The 13564-nt window shown below is 39.2% G+C and overlaps 1 protein-coding gene across 2 annotated transcripts in view; it reads left to right on the top strand.

The window, feature by feature from the left end:
* Nucleotides 1–10301, top strand: part of NECTIN3 (nectin cell adhesion molecule 3) — a 47876-nt gene extending 37575 nt beyond the window's left edge. Inside the window, exons 6-9 of one of the 2 annotated variants that reach the window (XM_083498662.1) lie at nucleotides 1991–2129; nucleotides 3893–3977; nucleotides 8547–8751; nucleotides 9295–10301. In XM_083498662.1, the coding sequence (XP_083354788.1) occupies nucleotides 1991–2129; nucleotides 3893–3977; nucleotides 8547–8723 (401 nt within the window). In that variant the 3' untranslated portion in view covers nucleotides 8724–8751; nucleotides 9295–10301. Of the gene's footprint in view, nucleotides 1–1990; nucleotides 2130–3892; nucleotides 3978–8546 lie in introns of both variants that reach the window. The other variant, XM_083498661.1, reaches the window with a different exon arrangement.
* Nucleotides 10302–13564: the final 3263 nt, after the last annotated feature.

Below are 13564 nucleotides of genomic sequence, written 5' to 3'. Positions count from 1 at the left end.
GCTTTGTGATGAAGATTGTATGCTTGTGTGATGAAAGCATATGTGCCTATTTTGTCAATGCTGCTAAATATATGTATACTTTGGTGTTCGTTGGATTAATAGCTTGGGAGTCATTATGCAGTAGCAAACTTCCAGAGACTCATTCTTTGCCAGTTGGTTGTTGCGCATTCCATTCTTCCTGAGAAGAGCTGATTTTGCAGCTTGCTAATGATTCCCAGGCAGTCTCCCATTCACGCAGTTTTCAGAGTCAATTCTATGTAGCATCAGTAGAATTGCATTGTGTGCCTTCAGACCATTCTTTGGGCTGCTAAGTCAAAGAACTCAGTTGATAGTATTCTGCAGTTTGCAAATTACATTCAGTGTGTAATAAATCACAAGTCCTCATGAATATCGATGTTGAGTGTGAGAAGTACTGATTGTTCAGTTGGGAAATAGATTGGAAAGGGAAGGTGTGTACCAGATAAGGGCAGATCATACTTAATATTCATATTTGCCATGAATGAACAGGCTTTCTTGGGTAGGGGAAATGCAGTAGTGTGGCCCAAGTGAGCTTAAGTTAGATCCCCTGAAAGCAGTGGCCTTTTTCTTACTTAGTTTTTGCATTGGTTAGCCTTGGTTTCAATAAAACATGGTCTTGTATAGCTTGTCCCTGTATACATTTGTTGATGCAGGTGTGGATCTTTCCTCCAAGATGGGAAAAAAAAAGCAGTTTGGGGTGATAGTGTGAAAACTCTTGTACCGGGAATGGATTAAGAAGTACCCTACCTGTACCTTCTGCTTTGGATTTCATCCTCCACAGCCACATTTTGCAAAAGGAAAATCATAGGGACAAACTACACACCGTGTGTAGTTGAGACATGTATAAGTAATATTTTAGGTGGATTTGGGCCATTGGTATATAGACCTCCGAAGTCTAGACCTTTCCCCCTTGGAAATGATGTTATATGAATGTGTGTTTTTTCCCATTCTTGCAGCTGTCTAAAGCTTTTCATGGCAGTGTTGCATGTTGGTGAAGCAAAAAGCTGTGTATGCATTCATCTATTCTGAGATATGATGGAGATAAAAATAATGCTAAAGATATTTTCAAATACTTCTGAAATATTTAAGCAATGATTTGCACATACAATACAGGTAACACATTTCATGTAACAGAGTAAGTGGGCAACTAATTAACTTGCCACTAAAGGGTAACACTCTTATTGACCTGCCACTGTGGTCCACTTCTGCTATGATGAGTCAATTGTGAACATTTCTAATGTACCTGGTACAGTTCCTGATTTTCAACATGTCATTGAAAAAAGTTACAGGCCTTCAGATTTTTACAGAGATTTTGTTTGTGTTTTAAGTAAAATAAAACAATGTCTACTGATTTCTACAAAAAAAGATACAGCTAGCACATTTGATAGTAAAATTAGATAACTTCAGATATCGTCGTTTTGTCCTATCTCAGGGATATAGAATAAGCAAAGTTGCTTTGGTAAGTATAACTTCAGTAGCTTACGCTTTTGCATTCTTAAAGTATTAGATAACTATTTCTAAACCAGACGGAACTTTCAGTATAACTGCCATTTATTTTTGTATGTTGTTCCTCTGCACAGTCTAAAAACAAATGGTTCTTTTTGTAGATTGAAATACAAAAGTTTGCTATGCTAAAAATTACTTTTCCAGACATTGTTAAAGGCATCTGTCTCAAATACTTAACGCCTTGTGAGTTAAGAATTGAAAATCATTTTCATGTCAACATATTTTGATTCCTCTTTTTTCATCTTTAAAAGTTTAAGACTGTATGTTCAAATTCTGCCTTCAGCAATCATTTTTTAATATTGCATAGCTGTTTATGACCCGCATGCAGTGGAAATGATAAATTGTAGATTCCACAACATGTTTAACTCAGAAGCAGCTAACTTTATTTCTTTTTCCTGAATTTGAGGAGTTTTGATAACATGACTCATCGCTTGAAAATCATAATGCATGCTGAATTACATTTCAGATGTTCCATTTAAGCAGTCGTCATCAGTAGCTGTAGCTGGGGCTGTAATAGGAGCAGTACTTGCTCTCTTTATCATTACCATCTTTGTGACAGTACTACTGACTCCCAGAAAGAAAAGGCCCTCTTACATGGACAAAATGTAAGTTTTTTAGTTTGTTTCTAAGCTGATATCCTTACTTTCTAAAAAGCTTGAAGTGTTTACTCTCCCTTTTCTCATGCTATACCATTCTATTCTGCTTTAAGGCACAGTCCCTGTAGTGCTAATACAAAATGTCAGCATACACTACTCAAAAAATATATACCTAGTCTAACAACTTTATACTATCACAAATTAAAAATTATTTGTGTTTCTAATGTGTTTATTTTATTTTATTTTTATTTAGAAAGATCTGTAGACTGCTTAATCACAAAACTCTGTAACCAGTATACATTATATACTTATTGAAAAAGCACAGCTAAAATGATGCCATCTGCAGCGATATCAGCAAAGGCTAATTGTTATTTGTAAAGTTTTATGTTTCTGTTGAATATGTTGGTGGTGGGTGGGTGGAACCCCTAAAATAATATTGTATACCTGCCTCTATACGTTGTACACCTAGACGTACAATAAAGGTGTTGTTAGGTTTAAGAAACCATAGTGCTTCCCTTTTAATTTCTCAATAGTCTCTTACTGGCTATTAAAAATCTAGCATCTTTCTGACTTTCTTTATAGATACTCTGTTGGCTTTTAGCTTTAATTAAAAAAGAAAAAAAAGAATGAGTCTCGGTTTCCTGCTGGGTAGGTGTGGGTGTGGGAGAGATAAACATGAAGATGATCTAGAAATCATTCATAGTTCTGAACTTCATAGACATTCACCTTCAGTTCATCCAGCAATGTTAAGCACTACTTTCAGAGATTTTGTAAACTAGTTCTGTGAACTTCATTCAGCTGACCTGAGTGTCATAGTAGATAGCTCATTGAAGATATTGAGTGAGTGTGCTAGTGATCATTAGGAAAGGAATAAAACTACCAATATCCTAATGCCATTATAGAAATCTCTGGTGTGGCTGCATTTGGAATACTGTGTACAGTTTGGGTCACCTCACCTCAAAATGGATATTGAAGAGTTGGAAAAGGTTCAGAAAAAGGGCAACCAAATATCAAGGGGATGGAACGATACCCTAATGAGGGAAGATTGCAGCCTTTGGAACTTCTTGGTTAAGGGAAAAGGCGAATAAGAGGTGACATGATAGAAGGTTGTAAAATCAGACATGGCATGGGGAAAGTTGCAAGAGAAAAGCTCCCCCCGCCCCCAATCATAAGACTAGAACTCCTCAACATTCAATGTAGCTGAATGTTGGAAGATTCAGGACAGATAAAATAAAGTACTTTTTCCATAGTTCAACTATGGAATTCTCCCCCCAAAGTAGCAGTGATCACCACCAACCTGGATAGCTTTTAAAGAGAATTATACAAATTCAGGGAGAATAAGGCTGCCAATGACTACTAGCCAAGATGGCTATACTCCAAGGTTGGAAGCAGCAATGCTTCTGGAAACCAGTTGCAGGATATTGCAGGAGGGGAGCGTGCTCTTGTGCTGATGGTCCTGGTTGCAGTCTTCCCAGGTTGCATCTGTTTGGTCACTGGGCTAGATGGGCCACTGAACTGATCCAGCAGGGCTGTTCTTATACGATGTACTCTGTTTCTCTTCATACAGGTAATGCCTGACAAATCTGTTGAGTTATGCAAACCAATGCCATTTAAGAATTTGTTGCAAGTGGGATACTTGCAATTTTATATTAATGGCATTTCCTATTATATGACCAAGGAAGTTTCCATTTTACTTGTTTACAGCTGTAATCTACACTTGATTCAATTATTTCTCCAGTAGTGGTGACTAAACTCCAAGTTTTCCAATGCAGGATTGATCTTCCACCAACACACAAGCCTCCGTGTTCATATGAAGAAAGAGCTCGTTCCTTGACTCAGAAAGAAATAATTCTTCCAGTAAGTTATTGATGAAGCATACTTCCAAAGTAAAAGGATCTTTTAATGTTGCTTAATACAAATTGATCTATAGAAGATATTCAGTTGACATACGACATTATTTTGTTACTCAATTGATATAGTATATTTCTGCCAGCCAGACTTCTAAGTAATTACACTAATCTATTTAATTCCCATATAAGGGTTTAATCAGGTTCTTGAACCTCAAAAGACTGTTAGGGGTTTATCCTAAGCTGGAGTCCTCTTTGAGAACGAACCTCAGATTGCATTATATATCTGAGTAAATGCATGTGTGTCTTGTCAAGTCTGAAGGGTGCACGCTCATGAACTTCATTACATGTCCCTTTTAAAATACTTGAAAGTGAGTGTTGAAGGAATTGCAGGTAGTAAATCTTCTGCAACCCCATCCCCACAAGAGTTCTACTAAGACTCAAGGCAGAGTGGCAGCAAATCTTTAGGGGTGGGCAGGGGAAGGTGGGAGAAATACTTGTTCAGTCAACTTTATTGGTAAAGGTAAAGGGACCCCTGACCGTTAGGTCCAGTCATGGATGACTCTGGAGTTGCAGCGCTCATTTCGCTTTACTGGCCGAGGGAGCCGGCGTACAGCTTCTGGGTCATGTGGCCAGCATGACTAAGCCGCTTCTTGCGAGCCAGAGCAGCGCATGGAAACGCCTTTTACGTTCCTGCTGGAGCAATACCTATTTATCTGCTTGCACTTTGACATGCTTTCAAACTGCTAGGTTAGCAGGAGCAGGGAACGCGTAACAGGAGCTCATCCCGTTGTGGGGATTCGAACTGCTGACCTTCCGATCGGCAAGCTCTAGGCTCAGTGGTTTAGACCACAGCGCCACCCGCGTCCCTCAACTTTATTATAAGCCTACACAAAAGTTATTTTAATTTCACCCCCACCCCCATTCAAAAGAATGCTCACCCACTACCCACTGAAAGTAATGAAAAGTCTGGGCCACATACTTTGATTCAGCGTAACTCATAATGGGTTTCTGTACCACATTAATTGGCTTTTCAGGAGTCCACATTCTGTATTGTTATTTAGCCACCCAAATCTACTGTTAGGTTCTTCTATGGCTATAGAAACCAACAGGATTGGAGGAATGCAGCCACTCCAGAAAAAGCTAGAGTTAGCCCTAACAATATGAGGCAGTAATCTTGCTAGCCTGCAAAGTCAACAACATGGTCACCATTGCATTCTGACTAAGAAAATCTTATCAAAGGCATGCAAGTTTCTGGTCACTGAAGCTTCCAGTATAAGATTGTGTAAATCCTTGTGTTCCCCAACTAGCAGTTGAAGCCCCTGAAATACTGATGTGAAAGAATATTGTGAGCAAAACGAGGTTCAGGGTCAAGCTGCCTGGTTAAAAGTTCTAGACATCATCTAATAGTGACTAAATACAGTCTAGCCAGGCCCCCAGCACGCACCATTCAGAAGTAATCGTGCAGTATTGTAGAACTGAATAGTGTTTGTTTAGTACACTATGAAGCAAAAAATGTTTGCTTATATTATAAAATATCAAAGGAAGTAGAATAAACCCAGACAAAATATGACTACCAATCCAGAAAGCAGTATGACTCCATCAGAATCAAGTGATGTTCTAATGTTTGGCTAGCAAATCTCAGAAGAGACTAGCATTGTTAAGTTTTGGCATCCACTTGTAATGAAAGCTGATTGGCTTTGCATTAACTATTGCGAATTCATTGCATCCAAAACTACAGTTAAAATAGTTTTGCATATTGGAATCTTTACAGAATACAAAGCTGCTTCACTATAGTTGCCCAAAATTATGTAAGGATGAGCTGCAAGCAAGATACTTGTGTTTGCTTTCTGTGTTAAAGATTAGGCCAATGTTGGGTTGAGGTTGAGGTAGGGGGTTGGTATTCATTTCTGAGGTTTGGAGATACTTGTGTGCAAGTACCATAGAACCTTTTTTTATAAAAAAAATCCTTCTCAATTCTTCTAAAATCAAAGTGCTTATGAAATTCTCTTTGTTTTCTATATTATTTTGTGGAATGATACCAGGTGATAAGAAGACATAAATACATTCTTACTGTGTACATTGCTGTAGCTGCATGTGATTGTGGTATAAGGCACATTCATACCTATCTTAAGGCAAGATGTTTTCCTTAAATTTTTTTTAAAAAATATTTAGTGCCTTTCATCAAACTTCCATAGAAACAACAAAATAATACTATGCAAACAGAAAACAATTCAGCAGTAACTAAAAGCACAGCAGAGTGATTGTTAATTTTAAACTTCACTGATACAAAACAAAAACTTGACTTTCTGGACAGCCAGCAAGGATGATACTCTTCACTTGGGGCAGAAGTTCTCTTAATACTGGGTTGCCTACAGAAATGGCCCTGCATTGTGGGGAGGTTAGACCTTCCCTACAACATGGATGAATCTGTGGCAGGTCCTCAGCATTAGCTCTTAAGTGTCAGGAAGATCTTGTTTCTTGAAGCATGTAGTGACTGCCCCAACGCTGGTCATCACAGCAATCTCAGTAAGTTTGGCACCCAGCAGAAGTCCCGATGTGCAAGTGGACTGGAGTACTGCCACTGTCATGCCTGCTACTTCTTCACTGGCCACAGCTGGTGCAAACATTTCAGCAGCAAAAGATTATGCCACAGATCGTCTACTGATGAATCCTTCTGCTCGAAGCACTGAGACAGAAACCACAATGCCTACTCTCAGACCTTCCCCACTTTTCCACATTGATCAGTCTTCTTTGAGTCTTAGGATCCAGATGTTTGCAGTGGCTTAGAATCTGCTACTTGCCTTTCTCCCATCTAGGCAGCAAACAGTTGCCTGGTGTCCAAAACTGGGTGAAATGCAAGGTGCTGTAAGTTTTTATAAACCTGAGGTTTGAATGAGAAGGAGGACATGGAGCCAGAAGAAAGGAAAATACCCTGTTTCTGAATAACAGTTTCATATTTCTGCCTCCAATGCAAAGTTTTGGTTTTGACCTTTAGGGCCCTAGCTTGGATTCAGGGTAGAATCATAGAATCATAGAGTTGGAATAGACCACAAGGGCCATTGAGTCCAACCCCCTGCCGAGCAGGAAACACCATCAGAGCACTCCTGACATATGGTTGTCAAGCCTCTGCTTAAAGACCTCCAAAGAAGGAGACTCCACCACACTCCTTGGCAGCAAATTCCACTGTCGAACAGCTCTTACTGTCAGGAAGTTCTTCCTAATGTTTAGGTGGAATCTTCTTTCTTGTAGTTTGGATCCATTGCTCCGTGTCCGCTTCTCTGGAGCAGCAGAAAACAACCTTTCTCCCTCCTCTATATGACATCCTTTTATATATTTGAACATGGCTATCATGTACTTGGAGGATAGCCACTCCCAACATGTACCTGCCTTAGACAGCATCAGCATCTTCAGAAGCTCTTCTCCAGGTGCCCCCATCAGGTGAAATGTGCCAAATATTTACCAGTGGAAGTGCCTTTTCAGTAGTGGTGCCCTAGTTATGTAATGTCCTTTCCACACTTTGCACAATATCGCAACCTCTCCTGTGCTGAACAGCCTGGTCGTTAGGAATGGTTCCCAGAATGCTGGATTCCTCACCTCTAACCAAGGGCAAACAAGATAGTATGCATAAACTCAACCTTGTGCAACTCAGCCTTTCCCCTGAAAAACACTCAAGAAGAGGTCACATGGACTGCTGAATCAAGCAGAGGGAGCAGGTGCCACACATTCTTCACTGTTGGGTTTTTCCTTCAGATGACCCCTTGGTAAAAAATTGTCACTACTATATCACTTGGGACGTGGGTAGCACTGTGGATTAAACCACAGAGCCTAGGACTTGCCAGTCAGAAGGGCGGTGGTTTGAATCCCCGCGACGGGGTGAGCTCCCGTTGCTCGGTCCCTGCTCCTGCCAACCTAGCAGTTCGAAAGCACGTCAAAGTGCAAGTAGATAAATAGGTACTGCTCCAGCGGTAAGGTAAACGGTGTTTCCGTGCGCTGCTTTGGTTCACCAGAAGCGGCTTAGTCATGCTGGCCACCTGACCCGGAAGCTGTACGCTGGCTCCCTTGGCAAATAAAGCAAGATGAGTGCTGCAACCCCAGAGTCAGTCATGACTGGACCTAATGGTCGGGGTCCCTTTACCCTTTACCTTTACTATATCACTTAGTATGGAAGATTATGGCCATATGCAGAATAAATGTGGGCCTTAAATGAAGCTTTTCAACCATTAAATAATACTAAGTTTTGAAGAATACCGTAAAAGGGAGAATAGGCCTTCATTCAATATTTGTTGTTGTTTTTTTACTGAGCTGTCTTAATACTGTTTTAAATTGCATGTTGACAAATATTAATGGTACTGAATGTGCATTATATTGAAGAAAGTATAAGTTACAGAAAGTCCATATCATTAGACTATAAATTAAGTAATTGTATTTATTTATTATTTAGGATTCCACAGCAATTAGTACATCTAGTTTGAGTATTGTCATTCAAGGACATACCTTTTAAGAAGAAAGCAATATGATGAAGAAGCCAGATAGATTTTTGTATCATACTTTAATCATCTATTTTGTTTTTTTTTAGAAGATGGTAAACTGCAGACAACTGAGCTATGAAGAAGAAAATTCTTTGGCTCATGATAGCCATCAGCAAATGTGCCCAGCTTTCAAGCAAACAAATTGCAAAGACTGGAGCAGCAAGAAGCATCCTGAGCCAGACAATAGAAGAGTGTATATCAATCCCAGGGAACATTATGTTTGACTTCTCACCTGTAAATTGATGATCAAAAGTAATATGACTTTTCTAATAACTGTTTTATATCATATGGATTTCTAGCTTATATGATTTAGGTTCAGTGAATGCTTTGCCTTCTCTTATTGTGGAAAAAATGAGGCAAAGGAAATGGGAATAGTAGTAAAACTCAAATTTGTAGGGAACAGTGTTTCTTAATGCTTTACTACAGTAAATATGTCTACCACAGATTTCTGTGTATTTTGAAATTTCTATGTATTTTTATTCAACTCAAATGGGGGTATAATGGTGAAATTAGAACCAATTTTTCTTAGCTATTCCTCTGAATTGTTTCTACCTAACCCTATAATACTTACTGTTGTGAGTTTGTCCAATCTCCCCCACTCGGCAGCTTCATTGGCTGCTGCTTTTTGGAGTATGGAAAGTTGCATTGCAATGACATTGCATCATGTGTTTTGTAATCTTAGATATTACTGGAAGGGAGAAGAGAAGGCATGGGGTCTTGGCATTTGGCTACAGCCATGAATGTTTGTAAAACAGTAAAAACCAAGTGCTCATTTACTGATTCGTTGCCTTTTAGGAAATGCTGGAAGGTGTTGCCTACTTCATAAATGGACGGTTTTGCTATTGTCCTGGATTAATGCTAGCCTAAATCGTTACCTTGCCATTTAAAACAGTGGAGCACAACTTTTCAGTATTCACTTCCATACCAATGATTCTTACCTGAATCAGATTTTTTTTTAGTCATTCGCTTAATCAGTCATACCAGAAGTAAAAATTGGAATATTGAAAAGGTAAAGAGTGACTTCATATACTACAGAAAGAGAAATAAAAATAACGTAGCAAAAATAATGGATAAGCTGTTTGTTTTTGTTCCATTATTTACATGAGTGTAGAAAACAATTTAACAGGGAACCCGGTTGGATGCAGTTTCCCCTGAATTTCCCATATTTAGTATTTTTTAGCTAATTTCTTTGGCCCAATTATGTGTAATCCCGTAGCCATAAAGGGCTCCTACATTCAGTCTTTTCATTTACATTGCAAGGTGCATCGACCAGTTACTTTGCTGCTTTGTTCTCAAATGTAGTAAAAGGTTGGCTTCACCTAATGTGTCTTATTTAGACCTGCAAACAAGTGGGGAGGTCCTATCATGTTGCCAATAACAGGCCAGTGGGAGGTGTAGATAGTTCTACAAGCCTACATTTCATTGGTTTTCATCCTTATTATGTGGAACAATGTTAAAGGTTCCATGGGGTTTATAGAAATGCAAATAGGCCTTTGAACAGAGTTTCAAGTTTATTGCTGAAGGTAAGTAGCAAAATAAATGGCAAGTAACCTTGAAATGCAAATTATGTACTAAGATGTAGCTTTTATGTAAAAAGCCTGGCTAAGTCAATTGTGCCTGTACAAAACAAATGCATTTCAGTTCTATATGTTCAGAGGTGTAGCGTGATTTAGGTGCACGTTTGCCTACATGATTTTGTGTTTTGAGCACAGAGCTTAGAAAAATGGGTGAGGTGTGTATAGGGAGATTAGTGAATTTAGAGCAGACTATAAAGTTTCAATAAAGATGAATTTGATACACTGTTTTAAGGTCTTGTGTTGAAACACTAAACACATATTCATATTTTTGTTGCTTAAAAATGTATAAGTGGTTTTGCATTTTAAACACAAACAAACTTTGTTTTTAATACTTATATATGTGCCAATATCAGTTTGAAGAAATGTGAAAGTAGAAAATTTGCATTGAACTATTCTAAACATGCCTGGGTGGATAGAAGAAGTTGTTACATTTATTTCTGCATAGTAAGCAAAATAAATTGGACCCAAGCAGGATGAGTGGATTGGGCATTGGTTTTATGTATGTTCCCACCCCCATGTAGAGATTCATTAAGATCTGGTCTAAATCTCTGAGATTTGCCACCTGAGAGGTCTATTTCAAGACTCCATCCTCACTGGGTCCCCTCTTTCAAATTTAACTAAACATGTAGGCATGACAGAAAGGGATTTACAGAATTTGCCACTAGGCATTTTTTTGAAAACATGCAGCAGTGTCTGTGTCAAGAACCATGGAAAGTGTAGTTCCTGTGGTTCTTGCCATAGGCATTAACTTGCATTCTCATAGCACTGCTTAGGACGCAATAGATTCAATGCTGTGAGTTGTTCCAACCATTACCAGGTAAGTTTGCAAAAGAGCAGTGGCAATGGCACTTCTGGTAGGGTGACAGCCCACACTGGGCTCAGTCCAAGTCATGGGTTGTATTGAAATACCTGGAAACGGAATCATATAATTGGGGTCCCAAAGGTCATTACTCCAACTGTCTCCTGGTACAGAAAATTTACTATGATAGCAGTGGCCACTTATCAGTGATAAGTGGCTGTCCAGCTTCTGCTTTAAAAACCTCTAACAGGAAAATCCACCACCTTCCAATGCATTCTATTCCATTGTCAGATAGCTTGTAACACTTGGAAGTTCTTTGTAGTGTTTATCCCATTTCCTTTTTCTTGTAATTTTTCTGGTGGTTCCCTTGCTGCGAGAAGCCAAGTTTCAGGGAACCAGGCAGAGGGCCTTCTCAGTAGTGGCACCCGCCCTGTGGAACGCCCTCCCACCAGATGTCAAAGAGAAAAACAACTACCAGACTTTTAGAAGGCATTTGAAGGCAACCCTGTTTAGGGAAGCTTTTAATGTTTAACAGACTATTATATTTTAATATTTTGTTGGCAGCCGCCCAGAGTGGCTGGGGAAACCCAGGCAGATGGGTGGGGTATAAATATATTATTACCATCATCATTTCAGAATCAACAGCAGTTGAAGCAGAGTATCCTTTTCTGTCCCCACTGCCTTCTAAATTTATCAAAACATGTTTATAGTATGTTCTTTTCCTTTAGTCATTAGCTGCTTCAGAGGCCTGTTTTCAGGTAGAAAGGTAGGGCTCTTTTTTAAAAAAAATATGTTATTTCAATTGTTCTAGCAATAGGAGTATTACTTTTATATATCATGAGAATTGCATTTCATTCTTCAATATAGTATTTTATCTGGTTCACTTATTTAGGGCAAAGAAATCAATGTACTGTGGATTTTTTTTTAAAAAAAATACTCCATGAAATAGTTATTATAGTTAAGTATTTGAGTATTAAAAATCTGAAGCACTAAAGCGTCGAGCCAGTAGAAGTTACACATTGGTGGAATTTTTGCAGAAAGTCATTCACCTCAACTCTTGAATTTACTAATTTATAATTGATACTGAGCTTTGAATTTGGTTGCAATTGAAGGTACTACAAAACATTTATCAACATAATTTGTTTTTTCCTACCCGTAACTTTGAAAGCGAACTTGTAAATTGCATGCTTACAACCAGTTCTTCTCTAGGTTAAAGATGGCTATTGGAAAGCCATAGCTAACTTCTGTCATCATAGTGGTGTGTCCTTCATCAAGGCCATGCTAAAATATATTTCCAAATGCTTTCTTTATTGCAGAAGCATATCTTAGTCTGTTACCAATACTAGTTTCAGCTTTCTGTCCTTATAAAAAATTCCCTAATAAACGGATTTGCTTGATGTCGCTCTTGAAATGCAAAGTGGGGTATATGTGTGTTTAAAATGTATATTAGGGCAATTTTCAGGATACGTATCAGCTGATAGTTATGGCTTGACTCCTTTTATTTTTTAAAAAAAGGTCATCGTAAAGTGAGCTGTCTGTAGCCTAGTTTAAAATGTTAATGAAAGCTTCCTCTTCACTTGAGCATACTTGCTTTATAGTGGTTGGAAGGTAGAAACTTCTATGGGCTATTGATGATCCTGCCACATCACTTGTTAATCATTATGAAGATCATTAATGAGACTGGGTTAAGAATAATTCCGAACTTATTTTGCAAGAAATACTATAAGAAAAATATACCAAGGCTAACTCTGAATTGAAGCTGTGAACTGTTTATCTACTGCAGCTCAACAGATGAGGCAGAAAATTTGTGTTTTCCTCAATGCAGACTGCCAGCAGATAAACATTTCTGTCTGACGATGCTGCTGTCATCTAATCACTTTGGTTATGTTGGTCATCTTATGATGAAGTATAGACTGCATTATCCAAAGTAGCTTTCTATAAATACTGGTCATTTCTCCTGGTTCTTCCAGGTTTGGACTGAAACTTTTTGTTTCATTGGTTTTATACTTTTATCAGCTGTAAGGATGGGAAGGACTGGGCTCATGAAATAGGTTGTTGTTGCTGCTGCTGCTGCTGTTGTTTTTCCATAGAGCAGGTGTGACCAGTATGGTGCCTTCCAGTGGTACGGTATAGGAAAAGGGACCCCTGACAATTAAGTCCAGTCACAGACGACTCTGGGGTTGCGGCATTCATCAAGCTTTACTGGCTGAGGAAGCCGGCGTACAACTTCCGGGTCATGTGGCCAGCATGACTAAGCCGCTTCTGGCGAACCAGAGCAGCGCACGGAAATGCTGTTTACCTTCCTGCCCGTGTGGTACCTATTTATCTACTTGCACTGCATGCTTTCGAACTGCTAGGTTGGCAGGAACAGGGGCTGAGCAATGGGAGCTCACCCCATCGCGGGGATTTGAACCGCCGACCTTCCAAACGGCAAGCCCAAGAGGCTCAGTGGTGTAACCCACAGCGTCACCCGTGTCCCGTTGCCCTCCAGTGGTAGATCCATGCTATTGGCAATGCCAGTTGGGGTTGATGGAAGTTCTAGTATAGCAACATCTTATTGGTCCCTCATTAGTTACCCCTGCTGTAGAGTTCATGGCAACCTGGGGAAATGTCAGTACTTGCTTAACGCTGGATAGTTCAGATAAGATGCTGACGAAAACCAGACAACAATTCAGGCATCCTGCCTTAG

The sequence above is a fragment of the Podarcis liolepis genome, assembly GCF_965112155.1.
Source record: "Podarcis liolepis genome assembly, chromosome: 4".
NCBI classification, from domain to species: Eukaryota; Metazoa; Chordata; class Lepidosauria; order Squamata; family Lacertidae; genus Podarcis; species Podarcis liolepis.
This window is presented reverse-complemented; position numbering and strand designations above follow the sequence as displayed.